The sequence below is a fragment of the Lissotriton helveticus genome, chromosome 7, assembly GCF_964261635.1.
Source record: "Lissotriton helveticus chromosome 7, aLisHel1.1, whole genome shotgun sequence".
NCBI classification, from domain to species: domain Eukaryota; kingdom Metazoa; phylum Chordata; class Amphibia; order Caudata; family Salamandridae; genus Lissotriton; species Lissotriton helveticus.
The window spans coordinates 383,992,974-384,008,819 of NC_136068.1; the positions used below are offsets into that span (position 1 = coordinate 383,992,974).

Below are 15,846 nucleotides of genomic sequence, written 5' to 3' on the forward strand. Positions count from 1 at the left end.
GGACATTCCGCTGGGTCTGACGGCCAGAAGTTAAAATCTCCCAATAATAAAATGGAAGAGTTATTGACCGTAAGTGTGGCAAGTATCTCTTGAAAGTCAGAGAGGAAAAGTAAAGGTGACTGAGGAGGCCGATAAGTGAGAAAACAGGTAAGAGGGGGAGTGATCGATGTAGTACGAATGGCAAGGTACTCTGTAGTGGCAATATCAGGCAAGGATAGAAGTTGGAAAGGGAGGTCGGCCCGGGTAATGACCGCCACGCCGCCCCCAATCCTACCGGTGGAAAGGTCTGCTCGTAGAGCATAGTATGGAGCGGGAAGAGTGGCCAATAGGGTAGGGAGAGAATCATCACTAAACCAAGTCTCGGTTAAGAAAAGAAGATCAGGTGCGTGGAGGTCCAACAGCACCGACAGTTCGTGTGAGTGGGCCACTGCTGACCGGGTATTAAGGTAGTAGGCCGAGAGGGTCCTAGGAGTGCCTGAGCTGGCTTCCTCTCTGGAAGACTGAAGGGGAGTGGAGGGAGCGAAAGGACGGGGAGGCGGAGAGACAGGGGACAGATCAAGTGAAGATATGATGGAACAAGTAGAGGCGGGAAGAGGCCACGGGCCATGAAGAGTACGGAGTAGGGAGGAAGTGTAAGTGATGATTTGGGCAGAGTGACATGCCCCTAGCCCCGGTCGGTCGTGGACGGGCGCAGACGGGCTTGCCTTAGGCGCGCCTTTGGCGCGCAATCGTCGCGTCCGCTGCGCCCGTCCGCTGCGCTTCCGGCCAATGCACATGGTTTTATAGGAGCGTCAGGGGAGTGGGGGGAAGGATGGGGGGGTGTGGCCAGCGAAGTGGGCGGGGCTAACTCGCTCGTTGGAGATGGCGGCAGAGGGGAAGGATTCCCCGTGACAGCGTCAAAATCGGCTGTTCGGGGTGTTAAAGAATCAAAGCCTGGCTTCAGTGCAGGTAAGTAAAACACACAAAAAATTCACAGGTTTAAAATGCAATTCTGCAATTCTACAGCGCTCCCGGCTTTCCGCCTCAGGAGATTTGTTTGAGTGGCAGCGCTAGCACTCAGCGCGCCCTTTTAGCCTGGGGGAGGGGGCGTGGCCAGCGAAGTGGGCGGGGCTAACTCGCTCGCTGGAGATGGCGGCAGAGGGGAAGGATTCCCCGTGACAGCGTCAAAATCGGCTGTTCGGGGTGTTAAAGAATCAAAGCCTGGCTTCAGTGCAGGTAAGTAAAACACACAAAAAATTCACAGGTTTAAAATGCAATTCTGCAATTCTACAGCGCTCCCGGCTTTCCGCCTCAGGAGGGTTACCTGCTCTGAGCAGTTAAAAAGTGTTAGAGGAAGTGCTGTAGGGGTGGAAGAGGTGGGGTGGGAGGAAAACAATTCCTGTCCAGTGGAAGATGTTCTCTCTGGACTACTGCTGATTGGACAGGCAGAGGCCAGGCAATGCCGCTACCTGCAGCCCCTGCCCTGCAGCATTTGGGACAGGCCAGATGTCTCGGACACCAGAAGTATCAAGTCTGGAGTTTTCAGACCTTATAATATCGTACCCCAACACACTTGGAATCGCAATTAAGTGCGATTCACCAAGAGTCATCGCTCTGGGTGAAATGCCCCAACTTGTAATGTGAGTTTATATATGTTTAGCTGGTGCGGCAGGAGCTCTGGCTGACATCTATTGCTATCTGCAGCCCGACCAAAAAGGAAACAAGCATTTGCAATGCAATAGGTCTCCCATTACTGAAAGTGTGAGCTACTGGCATTGTTAATAATAATGCAACACTAATAGCTCAAACTTTCAGTAATGCAAGACCTATCGCATTGCAAATGCTTGTTTCTCCCAGTTCAAAAGGAGGTTTCAGATTGACAGATAGGGAAAGAGAGGAATGCTGGAGGGACGATCTGAAGGGGGGAGGGGGGTGCATACATGCACACACAGAAGAAAGAGAGGGTTGGAGCCTGGGTAACGATGCAGAGAAGGAGCGGGTGTTGAGAGGGAAGGGGAAAAAAGTTTAATGAGATTCAGGAGGGGAAGGGAGGGGTTTGCGTGCCCTGGCGCTTGCATACCTAAAATCAATATGTCCAGCCCTTTGCTATGCATTTTATCAGAATATAGAAGTACAAGTCTGCAAAGATAACGCAGTGAGTTATGTGCAAGTGCTCATTATTTGTATGAAGTCTACAAGTTGGAATCTAAGTAACTTTGCAATGCTGTTTATCCGTATGAAGGCGATAGAATCAGGGCTGTTTATGTAATGGTAATTATCAGTTCATGTTACTATATCTATAGCCTTTGCAAGAAGGCACTGTATACAAACTAAATTACTTCTATAAACATTACTCATGGAATGAAGACTGTTTTCTAGAGCCTGGTGAGAATGCAGGGCAGTAGGGGTGGGGAGTGGTGTGCTGCTCCTGCAAGTGGGCAGGGTATTTCTTAAACCTCAGGCAGTTCTGTAGGCCCAGAAGCACAGCCTGCCCTCACAGCAGCCACATTGCATAATTTATGTAACAAGCTCCCCATATAAGACACGATGAAGTGTGTTGATACTGCGACACCTGATCGCGTAACTCCTTTGTGTAGAAGGTTGTATGCACCCAGCAATGAAAACCACATTCTGGTAAAAGGGATAGCTTCACCAAAAAATAGGGGCAGGGAAGTGAACGTGTGAAGCATTAGTAAACATAAAAGCGGGCACCCTGTGGCACCTGTGTTGCAAACATTAAAGTGGTAACTCCTCCTGTGTGAAAGAGGTTGTATGCACCCAGCAATGCAAACGCCACTGTGGTAACCGGGATAGCTCCGATAAAAAATACAGGTGGGGAAGTGAACGCTAGAAGCCTTGGTAAACATAAAAGCGAACGCCGTGCTGAAAGATAAAGCACGGTGCCTGTATTGCAAACAGGAAAGCGGTAACTCCCCCTGCTCCTGTGTGAAGGAGGTTTTATGCACCCAGCAATGCAAACACCACTGCTGTAAGGGATAACTTCGCCCCAAAATATGGGCGCTGAAGTGAAAGTGAGAAGCTTTGGTGAATATGCTGCGCTGAAAGATAAAGTATAATAATAATAATAATTCACATTTGTAAAGCGCACAATCTCCCGCAAGGGTCTCTAGGCGCTGGGGGCCGTCGGGAAGATTAAGCAAACTATTGCCCAGAGTCACATGGTGCTGAGCTAATCTGCCGCCGGTGCAGGGGATCGAACCGTGATCCCCAGAGTCAGTCGCCCTAGTTGCGGCGCCACACCTCTTCCCCTATGGTGCTCGTGCTGTCCGTGTACATGTGGTGAATGACTAGCATGAATTAAAACATGCTGTGCCTTAATGAACAAATAATTCCCTACGTTGTAAGTAAACTATAGTAGGTTGGTGCTCCTTAGCATAAAACGGAAATGATGTATCGGGACATAGTTCCCTCTAACATGCGCGGGTGTGCGCGCGAGCACAGGGCTTTCCACCAGCGCGCACACACACTTCCAAAGCACGCAGGTCACAAAGAGCCCGTTCCTGAAACCACATACTTAAAGACATGATGCGGAACAGTGATAAAACTATCACTTTCATGGTGAAGTGCTTGGAGCTCAGTTCAGTTTTTAACGTCTTTATTGCGAATTGTTATTCATAAAAGACACACATACAAAACAAACAGTACAAATTGATTTAACAGAATCATAAAGTATCAAAGCAATACTAACAAGCAAATAAAGAGTAACAGTAATTAATTAGATAAAAATTCCCAATTAAACATACATTTATAGACGTCAAGAAGGAAAAATTACTAAAAATATAAAAAAAAAACTTACAAATATGCATTTGTATATGAAAGAAAACTGGACATCAATTCTGATCAGACCATAGTATAATGCAAAAGCATACTATTCAAAATTATTCAAGACGATAAGTTTCGAACTGACTTGATCCTGATTAGCCAAGCCCATCCAAGAAATTTAGCCATTCCAATGGATAGCCATTCAGCAGTATTTGTTCTCAGAATGTACAAAGCTTCGCTACTCACTCGGGTATTAAGTCTGGAGCATACTGGTTTCAACCATTTACATCGTGGTTCACTGTAAGCAGTACATACAAATAAAAAGTGACCTAATGTTTCTCTGCAGACAGTACAACAGGGGCAAAGGGATGATTCGGTCTTCTGCCAACCATTAGTAAAAACCCTCAGTGGAAGTGTTCCTACGCGAAACTGATGGTATAATTTTCTATCTAATGTTTTAGGAATAACATCCCAATAGATCTCTATGTGAGGGACTATTTTATGAAGCAGAAACTGACCTGTCAAGTTCTGTTTCTCCGTTAGAACAACATGTTCTACTTTTACCGTAGACCAGAAAAGTAGCTTGAAGTCTTTTTTTGTAGGGAAAGTATTAGAACCCGGCTCAGACCAGAGCAAAGGAAGACCCATTTTGATCAAAGCGATCTTAATTTGCTTAAACCACGGTATGTCACCGGCCCCCTGCTGCATTCTCACATCCTGTATTTCTCGGGCAAACATGGCAAGTTCTGGAGTAGACCATATGCGCCTCCATAGTGCTACCATCCTGTAGAGGGCTTGATGTTTGATAGAATGCAAGCCCATATCCATTAATAATGGTAGGACTGGTGTTGAAGGGGGCAGGCTGACAAGGTTTCGAAGGAATTTGCTCTGAATCCTATCTAAGACAGACAGATCCACACAGCCCCAAATATCGGCCCCATATAAAATAGCTGAACTAATTTTGGCACTATAGATTTTAAGAGCCGGTAAAACTCTTTTAGTAAGAGAACATCGCTGCTCCTTTACTAAACAACCGGACAAGCGAGCAAATTTCAAACTGAGCGCAGCCACTTGTTCTTTCCATCTTAATCTATAGTCTATTGAAACACCAAGGTATGTCATAGCTTCAACCTGCTCCAAACTAGACCCATTCATGGTAACATACCCCCTCTTCGGTTTATTTTTTGTCAAGACCATGAACTTAGTTTTATTGATAGACCATGAACTTAGTTTTATTGAGTGCTTGGAGCAGTGGCAGCACGTTTGAAAAGACAGACGGAAAAGCAGCGGTTACGGACTCGCAAGATATGCTGCACATTAGAGAGCTCGCAGGTTCTACTTGCTTTGTTAATGTCAAGTGCTGTTTACATTTGCAGCAACATTGTGGAGTAGTGGCAGTGCTTAGGTCTTTGGAACAGGGGAGCCAAGTTCAAGTCCAGGATTGCATCAAATTGTATTAGTGCACCCCTTTCCAAGTCATACCATTTACTTATAGTGCTGTTAGAACTTGGAGAGGTAGGGGAATGGATGGCTGTTAGGCTTTTATCCTGTGGGTACTGATCTTAGAACTGCATGCACTTTTTTGCCAATTCACCATGAACCCACTACAAAGACCTCATAGATGTGCCTATCTATAAAGTGGCGGTCAAGACGTGACAACAGAAAGGGGGTGCAGTCTCAAGAAACGGAGTAATGAAAATCAGTTTGGCTGTCAACTTATACCTTTAGTTTTTTCAAACCCTGCAGCAAAGAAATTGGCTAAAAGTACACATGTGACAGTAAATCTGTTCTGGCTAAACTGATTACAAAGGCTGAAATTTTAAATATCTTATTGTGTTAAGAAACCTTCTGCAGAGATATTTGGGTGCTCAGAAAATCTCAGAGAGCAATAGTAACGGTAGGAGAGCTCTAGTGGTTAATGCAGTTGCTGGAGAGATCTGTGTTTTGTCTAGTTACCGTTTTAATGCATTATGCTGCATAGAGGACTAATGCATCTCCTGTGAAGCACACCATGTGACATGCAAATCCCAAATTTAATTGTAGATAAGTGGGTTATTGCTTTAGACACATATCCTTTATTACTTGCAGTTCATAAATTGCAACCCATATCATATATCACAATAAGCTATGAACCAGCATAAACAAGCTGCTTGCAAACTGAAAGGCATGGGTTTGGAACCTTATGGTTTTCTATATCAATGTGTCTTATAATGCTGCTAAAAAGGGTTCCATTGCGTAGTAGTAAAGTGTTATAAATACAGACATAGCCCCTGCACTGTTACATTTTAAATCCAGACTTTTTGTTTTTAACAGCTATGCACTCGAAACATACGCCTACCTTCTTACAGTACCTACATACAGTTCCTATACAAGGGGTAAACAAAGTCAAAAGCCTGCCTCAAATGTTACTCTTAAGTACTTGACTTGATAAGTAATGTACCTTTATTTCCCCTCCATTGCTTTGTGTATATGTATTAGGCTCCCGTGACCCCGAGCCAGGCTTATTTTTTAATAAAAGTAGGGCTGATTGCCCTTTGAATGAGGGTTTGTTTTGGGCCAACTTAAATTGTAAATAAGAAAGCCCATTCACAGTCTACATATTCTTGTTCGTAACAATAAACCTGCGGGCGCTGCTCAATGTGCCTTGGTGTCGGTAATTTACATTAGGAAAAACGTCAGCATATTTTACTGATATGACCAGCATTGATCTGGGTTCAAACTCAATAATAACTGCCTCCTAAATGCTTGCATCAACCCTGCTGTTCAGAAAAATATTAGAATGGTTCAACCTTCTATGTTCAGTCCTTTACTAAACCTAGGGTGTAGGTGGTACAGGAGTAAACAATTCATGACATAAATGTATGTATGTATGTATGTTGCAAAACTGTCTCAAGACCCTATTATATAGAGCTATATGTGTGTCTAATGCACCTGTTTTTGCTCTCGTTGAAAACATAAGTTTGGAGTGGTAATTGCCATAGATTTATACTGCTAAGCGCAGCACTCACTTGCATGTCCAGTGGTTGGCGCACATTGCTTTGCTTGCAGCGCACAGGGAGCTTGCACTGCCGCACACAGAGGAAAAAAATTAGAGGGAACATTGATCGGGAGTACCAACCAATATAGAGGCAGGAAAAAAGAGCAACACAGGAGTGAACCAATGGCAAACAGCAGAAGGAATTAAACTTCGTAGAGTGTTTACAGCAGGTCTTCCAGACAGCGCATGCATGCTACCGAGGCTTGCCCTAAAAAAGCAGCTGCAGTTTTGTAGGGACTTGCATTCAAGATGATTACAGGTTCAGTTCTTCAGTGGTAGAATGCACACCAGTAAGAAAAGTTGGGATTCAGACAAGGTAGGCTGTCTTTGGACACAGTCCAGCATCCTCTAGGAATCAGATGTACTGTCCTGCAACGTTCCATACATGCGTACTTGTGACTAGTACAAATCAATCAGATTGGTAAGGCAAAAGCAATGTAACAAAATATGAGGATATTGGAAAAGTAAACCAAAAAGGTAAGGAAAGCAAAAACTACAAAAAAGTTTTCTATATGGAAATACTCCTGCAATTCAAAGAACTGTAAAAAAAGATAAAGACATATAACAAGTGAATGGTGGAAGAGAAAAAGCAACAAGCCCAAATACAAATGCAACCTACCAAAAGTTCTGAAGTTCCCAGCTTGTCAAGAGATAAGGACTGTATTCTGGAGTGATGCACACCCAGATCTCGATGCACCCCAGAGCACTCGATGCAGGTCAGGATTCCCAAATTAATAGACAGCCATGTTGGGTCTGTTGAGGAAAAAAACTTTTTTATTGTATTTGAAGCACCACCTTAGATCAAATGACAAGACTTGAAATCGTTCGACGATTACAGGGAACTCACTAAGGGTGGTGCAATCTGAACATGCATCATGAAAAAATAAAAAGTTTTGTTTCCTCATGAAAACAGCACTTTTAAGAGTTGCCACTTAGCTTCAAATTGTCTAAAGCACACCAGGAATTTAAAAAACACACATAGTCCACAAGAAAGAAAAATGCATGGTTAAAATCCATTTGCAGCAGAAAATGGCCCGCAGGTTCTAGGCGTAGTCCAGCTTGACCGGAAGTGTAGAATACTGGTCTACGCCACCATACATTGAACCTAATCAATAACGTTTTTTGCAGGTCAGCAAAATTAGTTTGGGTCGAACCAGGCAATCTCAGAATATCGCATGTTTCCATAAAAACAGGGACACCTTTTATTTACTCCAAATTGTAATATTAAAACATCAATCTCTAGCAAACAACAAAGTCAGGCAGGCAAATGAAAAGTACATGAACATTGTCTTATCTATGCCGTACTCGAGCATACAACTTAACTAAAACCTGGGAGTTCTAGGTTTTTTCACCCTAAGCAACTGGAGTGAGTTCCACAGATGTATGTATCTTAAAAATGTAAAAACATTAATATCAATGTAGTTCTTTACCCGAAGTCTGTCTGCAGAGTCGAAGTGTACAACATGGCTTCCAGTAAGTCCAATCAGAGATGTTTCTTTTAAAGGGTGCACCCATGCTTCGTTGTTGCTTCCTTGACTTATAGAGACAGTGACTACTTCTGCAACCCCAAAGCCCACCTCCCCAAGTTCGAAATTGGGTCATAGGTCAACCCACCTGGAGATGAACCTGGCTTCCAGTGCAAAATCATACTGATAAGCGATGGAGTAGGAGTCGTGGGTGTATGATGACACGAGTCTCTAATACAATTCTCCTCTGTCTAGCATCTTGCCCTAGCCTACTGCAGGCTGAAACAAATATCCAACATTGGCTAAGGAACACTCCGGTGCTCAGGCCAGACAGGAATATGTTGCACCTGAGAAAATACAATGCTCTCTCCAATTTCTGGACTAATTAGAGTCACCACAGAGCTTCCGAAAAAAGCAAAAAACTTAGTATGCATCTATGATCATTCCCTTCCCATCATCAACCATATTGGCAATGTAAAACACTAAATTTGTAATTTTACAATGTCATTCAAAGTGCCAAGATTAATTCAACAAAGAAGGTACAATAGTATCCCATTTGGTCGTCTGCTTTAGTTTACAGTCTGCACCCTTCCTTCTCGAGACTGACCTTCCAGAACGAGGAGCTGTTAGCATAGAGCTTCTGTGGGCCTAAGGTCGCCAGATATCAACATTGTAAGGGACCGACACCTGACTCCACATAATCCAAAAGTCAGGGACAGTGCCACGTTGCTTTGCAATTTGCTCATACTCTGTATTGTTGATTGCTACTTTCATTTCTTTGTTTCAGCTGGTGATCAGGGTTTTTAAACATTAGGATCGAGAACAGGAGAAGTGGACTGTATAGACCCATTTTTCAGAGTGGAGATGGCGATTAGTTAGTGATCGCAATCAGAATGTACTTGCAAACACTTTCCAATTTCCGCAAACATGTGATGTGACTATTCTAGGTCCCTGCTTTCACCACTGCATTGTTTCATTACCCTATACCATGCCTTGTGTACTTTTCAGTATTAGGTTCCCATTCGTATTGGATTTTTTAAAAAATATAATATGAAGTATTATTTCAAAGTTTTTTGTAATGAAAATTGACATCTACATCACAATTGTGATAATTGTTTTGTACTATACTGTTACCCCCAGGTCTCTCCAGTCCTCGTCCAATTCCTCATTTATAGAGATGACCATATCCCTGACAGAAAAAAGAACAGAGGAATGATGGGACCCCTAACTCCACCCCCTCCCACTGGGAGTACGTAAGCAGGACCTACTCAGCATTCTGCCTGTTCTTTTTAGGTCTCAGCCTACGCAGCGCGCATGCGCTGAATAGGAGGCGACCTAATGCCATCGGTCCCCTTTTTAAGCCACAACAGTGCACCCATTCCATTGCCTTCAATGGCAACGCGTGCATGTGTGGCTATTTCCTTGTGAGCTCGAGCGCTGACACCATATGTTTATAATTAACTTGCAAACATATGGTGTCAGCGCTCGTTCCCGTAAGCGAAGCAGGCCAGGCCCCCTCCTGTCTCCCTCCCCCCTGCTGCCAGCGCGAGGGCAGCAAGCGTGTTTACTTTCTCTGCGGTATCATAACAGAACCACAACTAATGTGGGTTATTGTCACTCAAGCCAATTATCGATCTCAGAAACAAAAAACTTAACTCAAACAAGTGAAGTGTGAATTGAGACTTCCAGGCTGCACAGCGGTATCTGCTAGGCTGTGTTACCAGACTTTCTCTGTCTTGGAGTAAGCATGCTGTATAGCGCATACTGGTACTATATTTACAGTGTTAAAAATCACACTGAGTTGCTCATCTTTTAAGTGTGTACTTTTTATACAGCACTTCCAATTGTGGTTTTATAATGCTGTTTTCCTGCCGCAGTCTAATAGGTCCATGGTGCTGTAAATAACGAGTGTTGCTTTTAAATAATTAGCAATACTCATGTTATGGTTATGGGCTTAAGACACAAGGGCCGAGTCGAGGTTCTGGGAATTTATAATCATTATTACCGGTTACACACAGACTTGGTACTTTAAAGTTATACAAAGATAGCAAAAGCGGGTGCAATAATTCGCCAATGCACTTAGCTTATTCATTGTTCATCAATTTTACTCTTGTGTTGCAAACAGGAATGAAAAGATGGCGCGCAGACAGTGCTAAGGACAGAAGCAGATGCAGTGGGTAGCTAGGCCTTAGGCCACCGGGGGTGGCCCCTGCGCCTGCCGCCATGGGACCGCCCTCCCCGCCCCCATTGATATGCCACTGGGCAGACACTTACGTCAAGTACACCATACAGAAACTTGAAAAAGCTCCAGACTGAAAGGGCTTTGCTGCTTGGAGACATCCTTCCATTTTCTCTGAGATGTCTTCCCAGAAAAGATATATGCTGTCCTCTTGCATGCTTGGTGACAATCTATTAATTTAGGTGTTATGTCAAACTTTGAACATGAGTCAGCAGTACTTACCCTCCCGATGTACAGTGTCGTGTCAACACGACACTGCCATGCTAGCCACAGTGAGGTCAGGGGTCTAGAGTGTCACCAGCCTCTCAGGAAGTGCACCTGCTAGCCAGGAGAAAGGAGGTGTTAAGGACAAAGAAGGATCAATTTGTGAAGGGAACGTGTGGAAGACAAGCTCTTGCATTGGTAGGCCAGATGCTTGCAATGTTGGGAGTCTCCAAATAAAGAAAAGGTACGAAACTCTTGTGGAGCACGGAAGAATGTGTGAACCTGCCGCTGCGCATATTGTGCCGACACAGCTAAAGCTATGAGGATTCGGTCCATCAGACAATGGATGGTGATGAATAATGGAGGCTCTTCCTGTCAGTCACTGCCAGTAAGTGGGTATATCCATGCTCACACTTGGGAAGAACCCCATGGAGAGTCGGAGCGCCTCACTCCCACCATCTCAGTGCATCCTGAATGTCGTGTTAGGGGTTTGGTAATGGAAGTGCGTACACCATCCAGTTGCGGTCCAGCATTTTATGGTCAGTGGGCATTGTCGAGTCTCTGCTGACATTGAAGAGGTTCCAGAACTTTCTGTTGACACCATAGAGTGCACACATATGGGAAAATGGCTTGTTTTTTGATTGTGGTATATAACACACTAAACTTTATTGGTCTAAGGTTGGGTACGTACCAACTCTAGTCTCATGGCTGATACCAGTTACATAACGGCCCGCATGAGGTTTGCATTGTGAGTTTTGCAATCAAGCCATGTATTTATAATTTTGCTATCTCATGCATGTACTGTTGTAATAGTTATTCTGCAAATGGACATTGCAGTTTTACCATAATCTAACCATAGGTAGAATTGTAGATTCACTTATGAGTTATTAGTGATAAGTTTAAATCCAACTGTTTACAAGATATAACTGTATGAACGTATATTGCATTCTTTTGCTGAGACTCCAGGATGGCAGATATCTTTACAATGCCGTAGTATATGTTGTGTAGTCCTACCTTGGTGTTCAAACTCTGTACTTATTGCACTTTGATTGTGTGGCTTTCTACATGTGAGCAAGGCTGCTAGACAGTCGAAAAGCGTTATGGAGAAGCTGATTAAATCACGAACTATACAACTCATATTGCGTCCTGAGAGTACGTGATTCCCAATTTGGACTTTGTTGGTCATATATCAATTTTTTTTTAATGGATGTGTGGTTTCCTGGGGGCTGTTCGCAGCCCCCAGGGAAACCACACTTTTTTTTTATGAGGTCCCACATGCGGTAGGCCCATGATCAAAACAGCCGACTTCATAAACATTTATTTTTGTTTACTTATAATCTCCTAGGAGGGCAATCACGCCTCCTCCCTACAGGAAAAACACATTTAAAAAAAAAAAAATAATGTGCCCCTCGGCAGGGTCAGGCCCATTACCCGAGGGCCGAACCCCCAAAGCGATCACACGGGTGGCCTAGTGGATATCCTGGTAGTGGATCGCGGCTGTGATCCACTGCCAGGAAACTGTGTCTGAGAGGCCTCCTTTGAAAGGAGAGGCTCTCCCCTTTCAAACAAGGCCTCCCTGAAATCCGGGGAGGCCGTATTTGCCATTTTATTCCCCATCGGATTAGAGAGAAGGCACTCAGCTGCTTCTTCTTCCACTCCAATTGGGAAACTGTGACTTCAGTGCACCTTCCCCAGAAAAACCAGCATTGGCATAGCCAATAGGCCTCCTCTTTGGGACCTTATAAGTATATAGTTATGTGGCAGGTCCCAAAGGCGAGACCTATTGGCTATGCCAATGCTTGGTCTGTTTGCCAAAAGAATGGGCCTAGGGTGCTGGTGCTGCTCCTGCTGCAATCTTCTGCGGGATACCGTTGGGCTACTGGGCTGTCCTCGATGAGCTGCGTAGTACCTCCTGGCCTGCTGGGCTTGCCGCGAGGCGTAGATGTTGCCAGCTGGCACTTTGCAGCTGGTGGTGCGGCCCTCCTTATCAGTTCTGGTTTACAGGGCGCATCTTTCTGGTGGCTGGGCCTAGATTCAAGACGCGCTATGGAGGGTGGATGGCTGCTCGGGGGCTGACTTGGTGGTGCCCCTGGAGTGCCAGGCGGGCCAATGTAGCTGTTTGCCTGTTGCCCAGTGCTGGGGTGTGGAGCGCGCCTGGGCTGGTGGGAGGGGGCAGACGGTGTGGTGCGGGGTCTGCCTGTCCCAGGGGTGAGTTTCACGCAGCGATTTTATTTCTCCTCTTTTCGTTGCTTTTCCAGGTGCCTTGTCTGTTTTGGAGTCCACGACGTTCCTGCTGCGGGTTAGTTTGATGCCAGTGAGGGCTAGGTGTTGTGGCTCATCCTTTTGCATCTGCCTCTCCGGCTCCTTGATTTCTCTGCTGTTGTTGACTGGCCTTATTGCACTATTGTTTTCCTACACATTTGGGCCCTGGGTTTTCCCTGTGTTATAACCCACATATATTCTTGCATGGTACTGATGGCCGGTTTGGGTCATTGCCTGCTGCCCGGGCACCACGGCTAGTGGTCCACCCCTGTGATGGCTAGTGGGGGTTCGGGGTTGGCAGTCAGGGAGGTCTCCTGTCTGCTGGCCCGGTGGGGGGTGAGTTCCTCGTGGCAGTTTTTCTTTACTTTCTAGGTTTTCCTGCACGTCTGTGTGTTCCACTTCCCTGTGCTGTGCCTCTTCTCTGGCCTTGCTTGCTGTGGCCCTTAGGTGGCTGGCAGCTCAGGGGCTGTGCTGGGGGTGCCCTTGTTGTGCCTGGTTGCCGGTGGTCCCGTTTTGGCTGTTGCTCTGGCCCTCTGGCATTGGGGCATGTCAGAGCTGGCTGTTGGGCAATTTATTTGTGCAGGCAGTACTATCTGAAGTCTGTCGGACCCAGGGTTGAGTGCCGCGTGGTGGTCCTGTCTGGGTTTTCCTGTGGTTCTCCGGTTTGCTTTGCTTGGGTTGTTACTTTTTGGTGTGGTGTTCTGGGTGTTCTTTGGGAGTTCAGAAGGTCGGGTTTCTGGCTTTGGTATGCTCCATAAGTGAGGAATGGGACGAAGACTGGAGGGACCCGGGGGGTAATGTCCTATTACTTACCAGTAATCTTCATTACTCCTGGCCCTGTTGTCCTCGCCCCATTCCTTATGCCCCTCATTCCCTCTCAGACTGCCGGGCTTCCTGTTGGAGGCTTGGTAGTTCAGGCAGAATGCTGCAAAGTGTGCCTGGAACTCTTTACCTACAGAAAATAGTAGCCAATACTAAATCAGGCAGGCATTGCTAGGGCCTCAAAATCCACTCTATCTTAATTTAACGTGTGTATCATATTTTTACTCTAGCAGGCTTTTGAGGTATTAATAAACCATCAAAGGGGCACTAATAAGTAGAGGACATGCTCTTGACATGTTTTTTCCCACTCGGGTAGCCTACAAAGGTTAAAGGCATTCTTCATTGACGCAAGTCAAGATTGTCTCCAAATAGTCACTCATGACATTCAGGATGGAATACTCCCAGGGGGCCCATAGAATGCTAATAACCCATTTTTTTAACCTTGTGTCAGCGTGTTACATAGGTACTACTAAACACTGCTGTCACCAACCTTGAAAGAAATATAATAACTCAGGACCCTATACAATGAGGCCACCACATTGTCTACCTAGGCTGCTCATGAACCTACTTTAGGCAAAGCATCTGTTATTAACTATGAATAATTTCCTATAGCAGGTGAGATGAAGCCATCTTTGACATCTTATGAGAAGGAGGTGACCTTATGACCTAGCATGTCACCCAACGTGGGGAGCGGGTGTGATTTTTATGAAAATTATCAAAATACAAAGTTCTACCCGTTTACCAGAGCCTTCACGAGCTGGACGTCTGTCACACATCAGTTACTCTATTCTATATAACACATTCTCTGGTTGTTTAAGAGCAATTCCAGAGGTACGGTTTCTGTTGCCCCTGGGTTTACTCCTTATGTTACGGCCTTTTTATTTATCTGAGCCTCCAGAAGTTGGACATCTGCAACCCCATGTCTTTATCCTTCAGGTTAAGGTGTGTTTGGCCTGTTCCAGACTAGGTACCAAAATTAAATATTCAGTTTCCTATTTCATCACAATTTTCCATCTGTGTAAGTGTGTGAAAAGTGTGTAATGTGTTAAGTGTGGCAAGTATCTCAATTTATCCTACTGTTTTAAACTTCTAGATTTACCTTACCATGGTCTTTTCTAAAAGCTTCCTACACCAAAGGAGTCTATTTTTGCTTCCTCCAGCCTGCATTGCAGATGTCAGGCAGCCCATTGGAGACAGAGTTCTGACATAAGAAGTGTGGAGAAGGTGGCACGGCTGAGAGTTAGTAAGAGTTGAAGAGATGGTGGGATGGTGCAAAGGTGTTCTGTGTGTCTTCTTGTAAATATTAAACACACAAGAAACTGAACGCATGTACCCTTCGCAAAAACAGCTTTTCAACTAGTGACAAACCAGTTTGTAATCGTATGTTAGAGATTAATTGCAGATTTTACCTGCATTTTGTAAAAACAAACAATACCTGAATGACAACAGCTAACATTTCGGTTAATAGAGACTGATCTAATGAATGAAAGACTGATGGTGTCTTATAGACTGCACAGCTACTCCTAAGCAAGGACTGCTCCTCCACTAGGGCGGAGGAGCGTCGCCCTACTGCTTTCTCACAGTGCGAGAAGCAGAAACATAAAATAGTAATAACTACCATACTACCATTTTATATTTCTGCTTCTCGCACTGCAAGAAAGCAGACAGGTTTGGTTGGGGGGACTGTTCTAGGGTAGGGGAGGAGTGGCTTGCCCACTGCTGGGGCGCTGACTGTTTGGTTGGTTGGGGCTGATCAAACCAGTCATGCGCACTCTGCCCTTTCTCCATGTAGGCTGAATGGCCTCCCCATAGGCGCCTGGCTGGGTGCCATCCCGACCAATCATAACGCTGCTATTGCAGCAGTGTGATTGGCTTTGGGGAGGGGAGGGAGGCTGCCTACTTCCTGTTCCTGCCAGAGGCCGGACAGCAGGTCAGGAGTAGAGACAACGCGGGTCCCGGGAAGGTACGTTTATTTTATTTTTTTAAATTAAGCCTGTGACCCCCTTGCACCACCCTACCCCATGAACCTCAATCCCCCCACCCCAAGTCACGCT

The 15,846-nt window shown here is 45.1% G+C and overlaps 1 protein-coding gene across 1 annotated transcript in view; it reads right to left on the reverse strand.

The window, feature by feature from the left end:
- The window catches only part of LOC144768499 (arf-GAP with SH3 domain, ANK repeat and PH domain-containing protein 1-like), a 1,182,076-nt gene that overhangs the window by 442,089 nt on the left and 724,141 nt on the right, over nt 1-15,846 (reverse strand). The window contains exon 16 of the mRNA XM_078652209.1: nt 7,419-7,552. Coding sequence (XP_078508335.1) covers nt 7,419-7,552 — 134 coding nt within the window. The remainder of the gene's footprint in view (nt 1-7,418; nt 7,553-15,846) is intronic.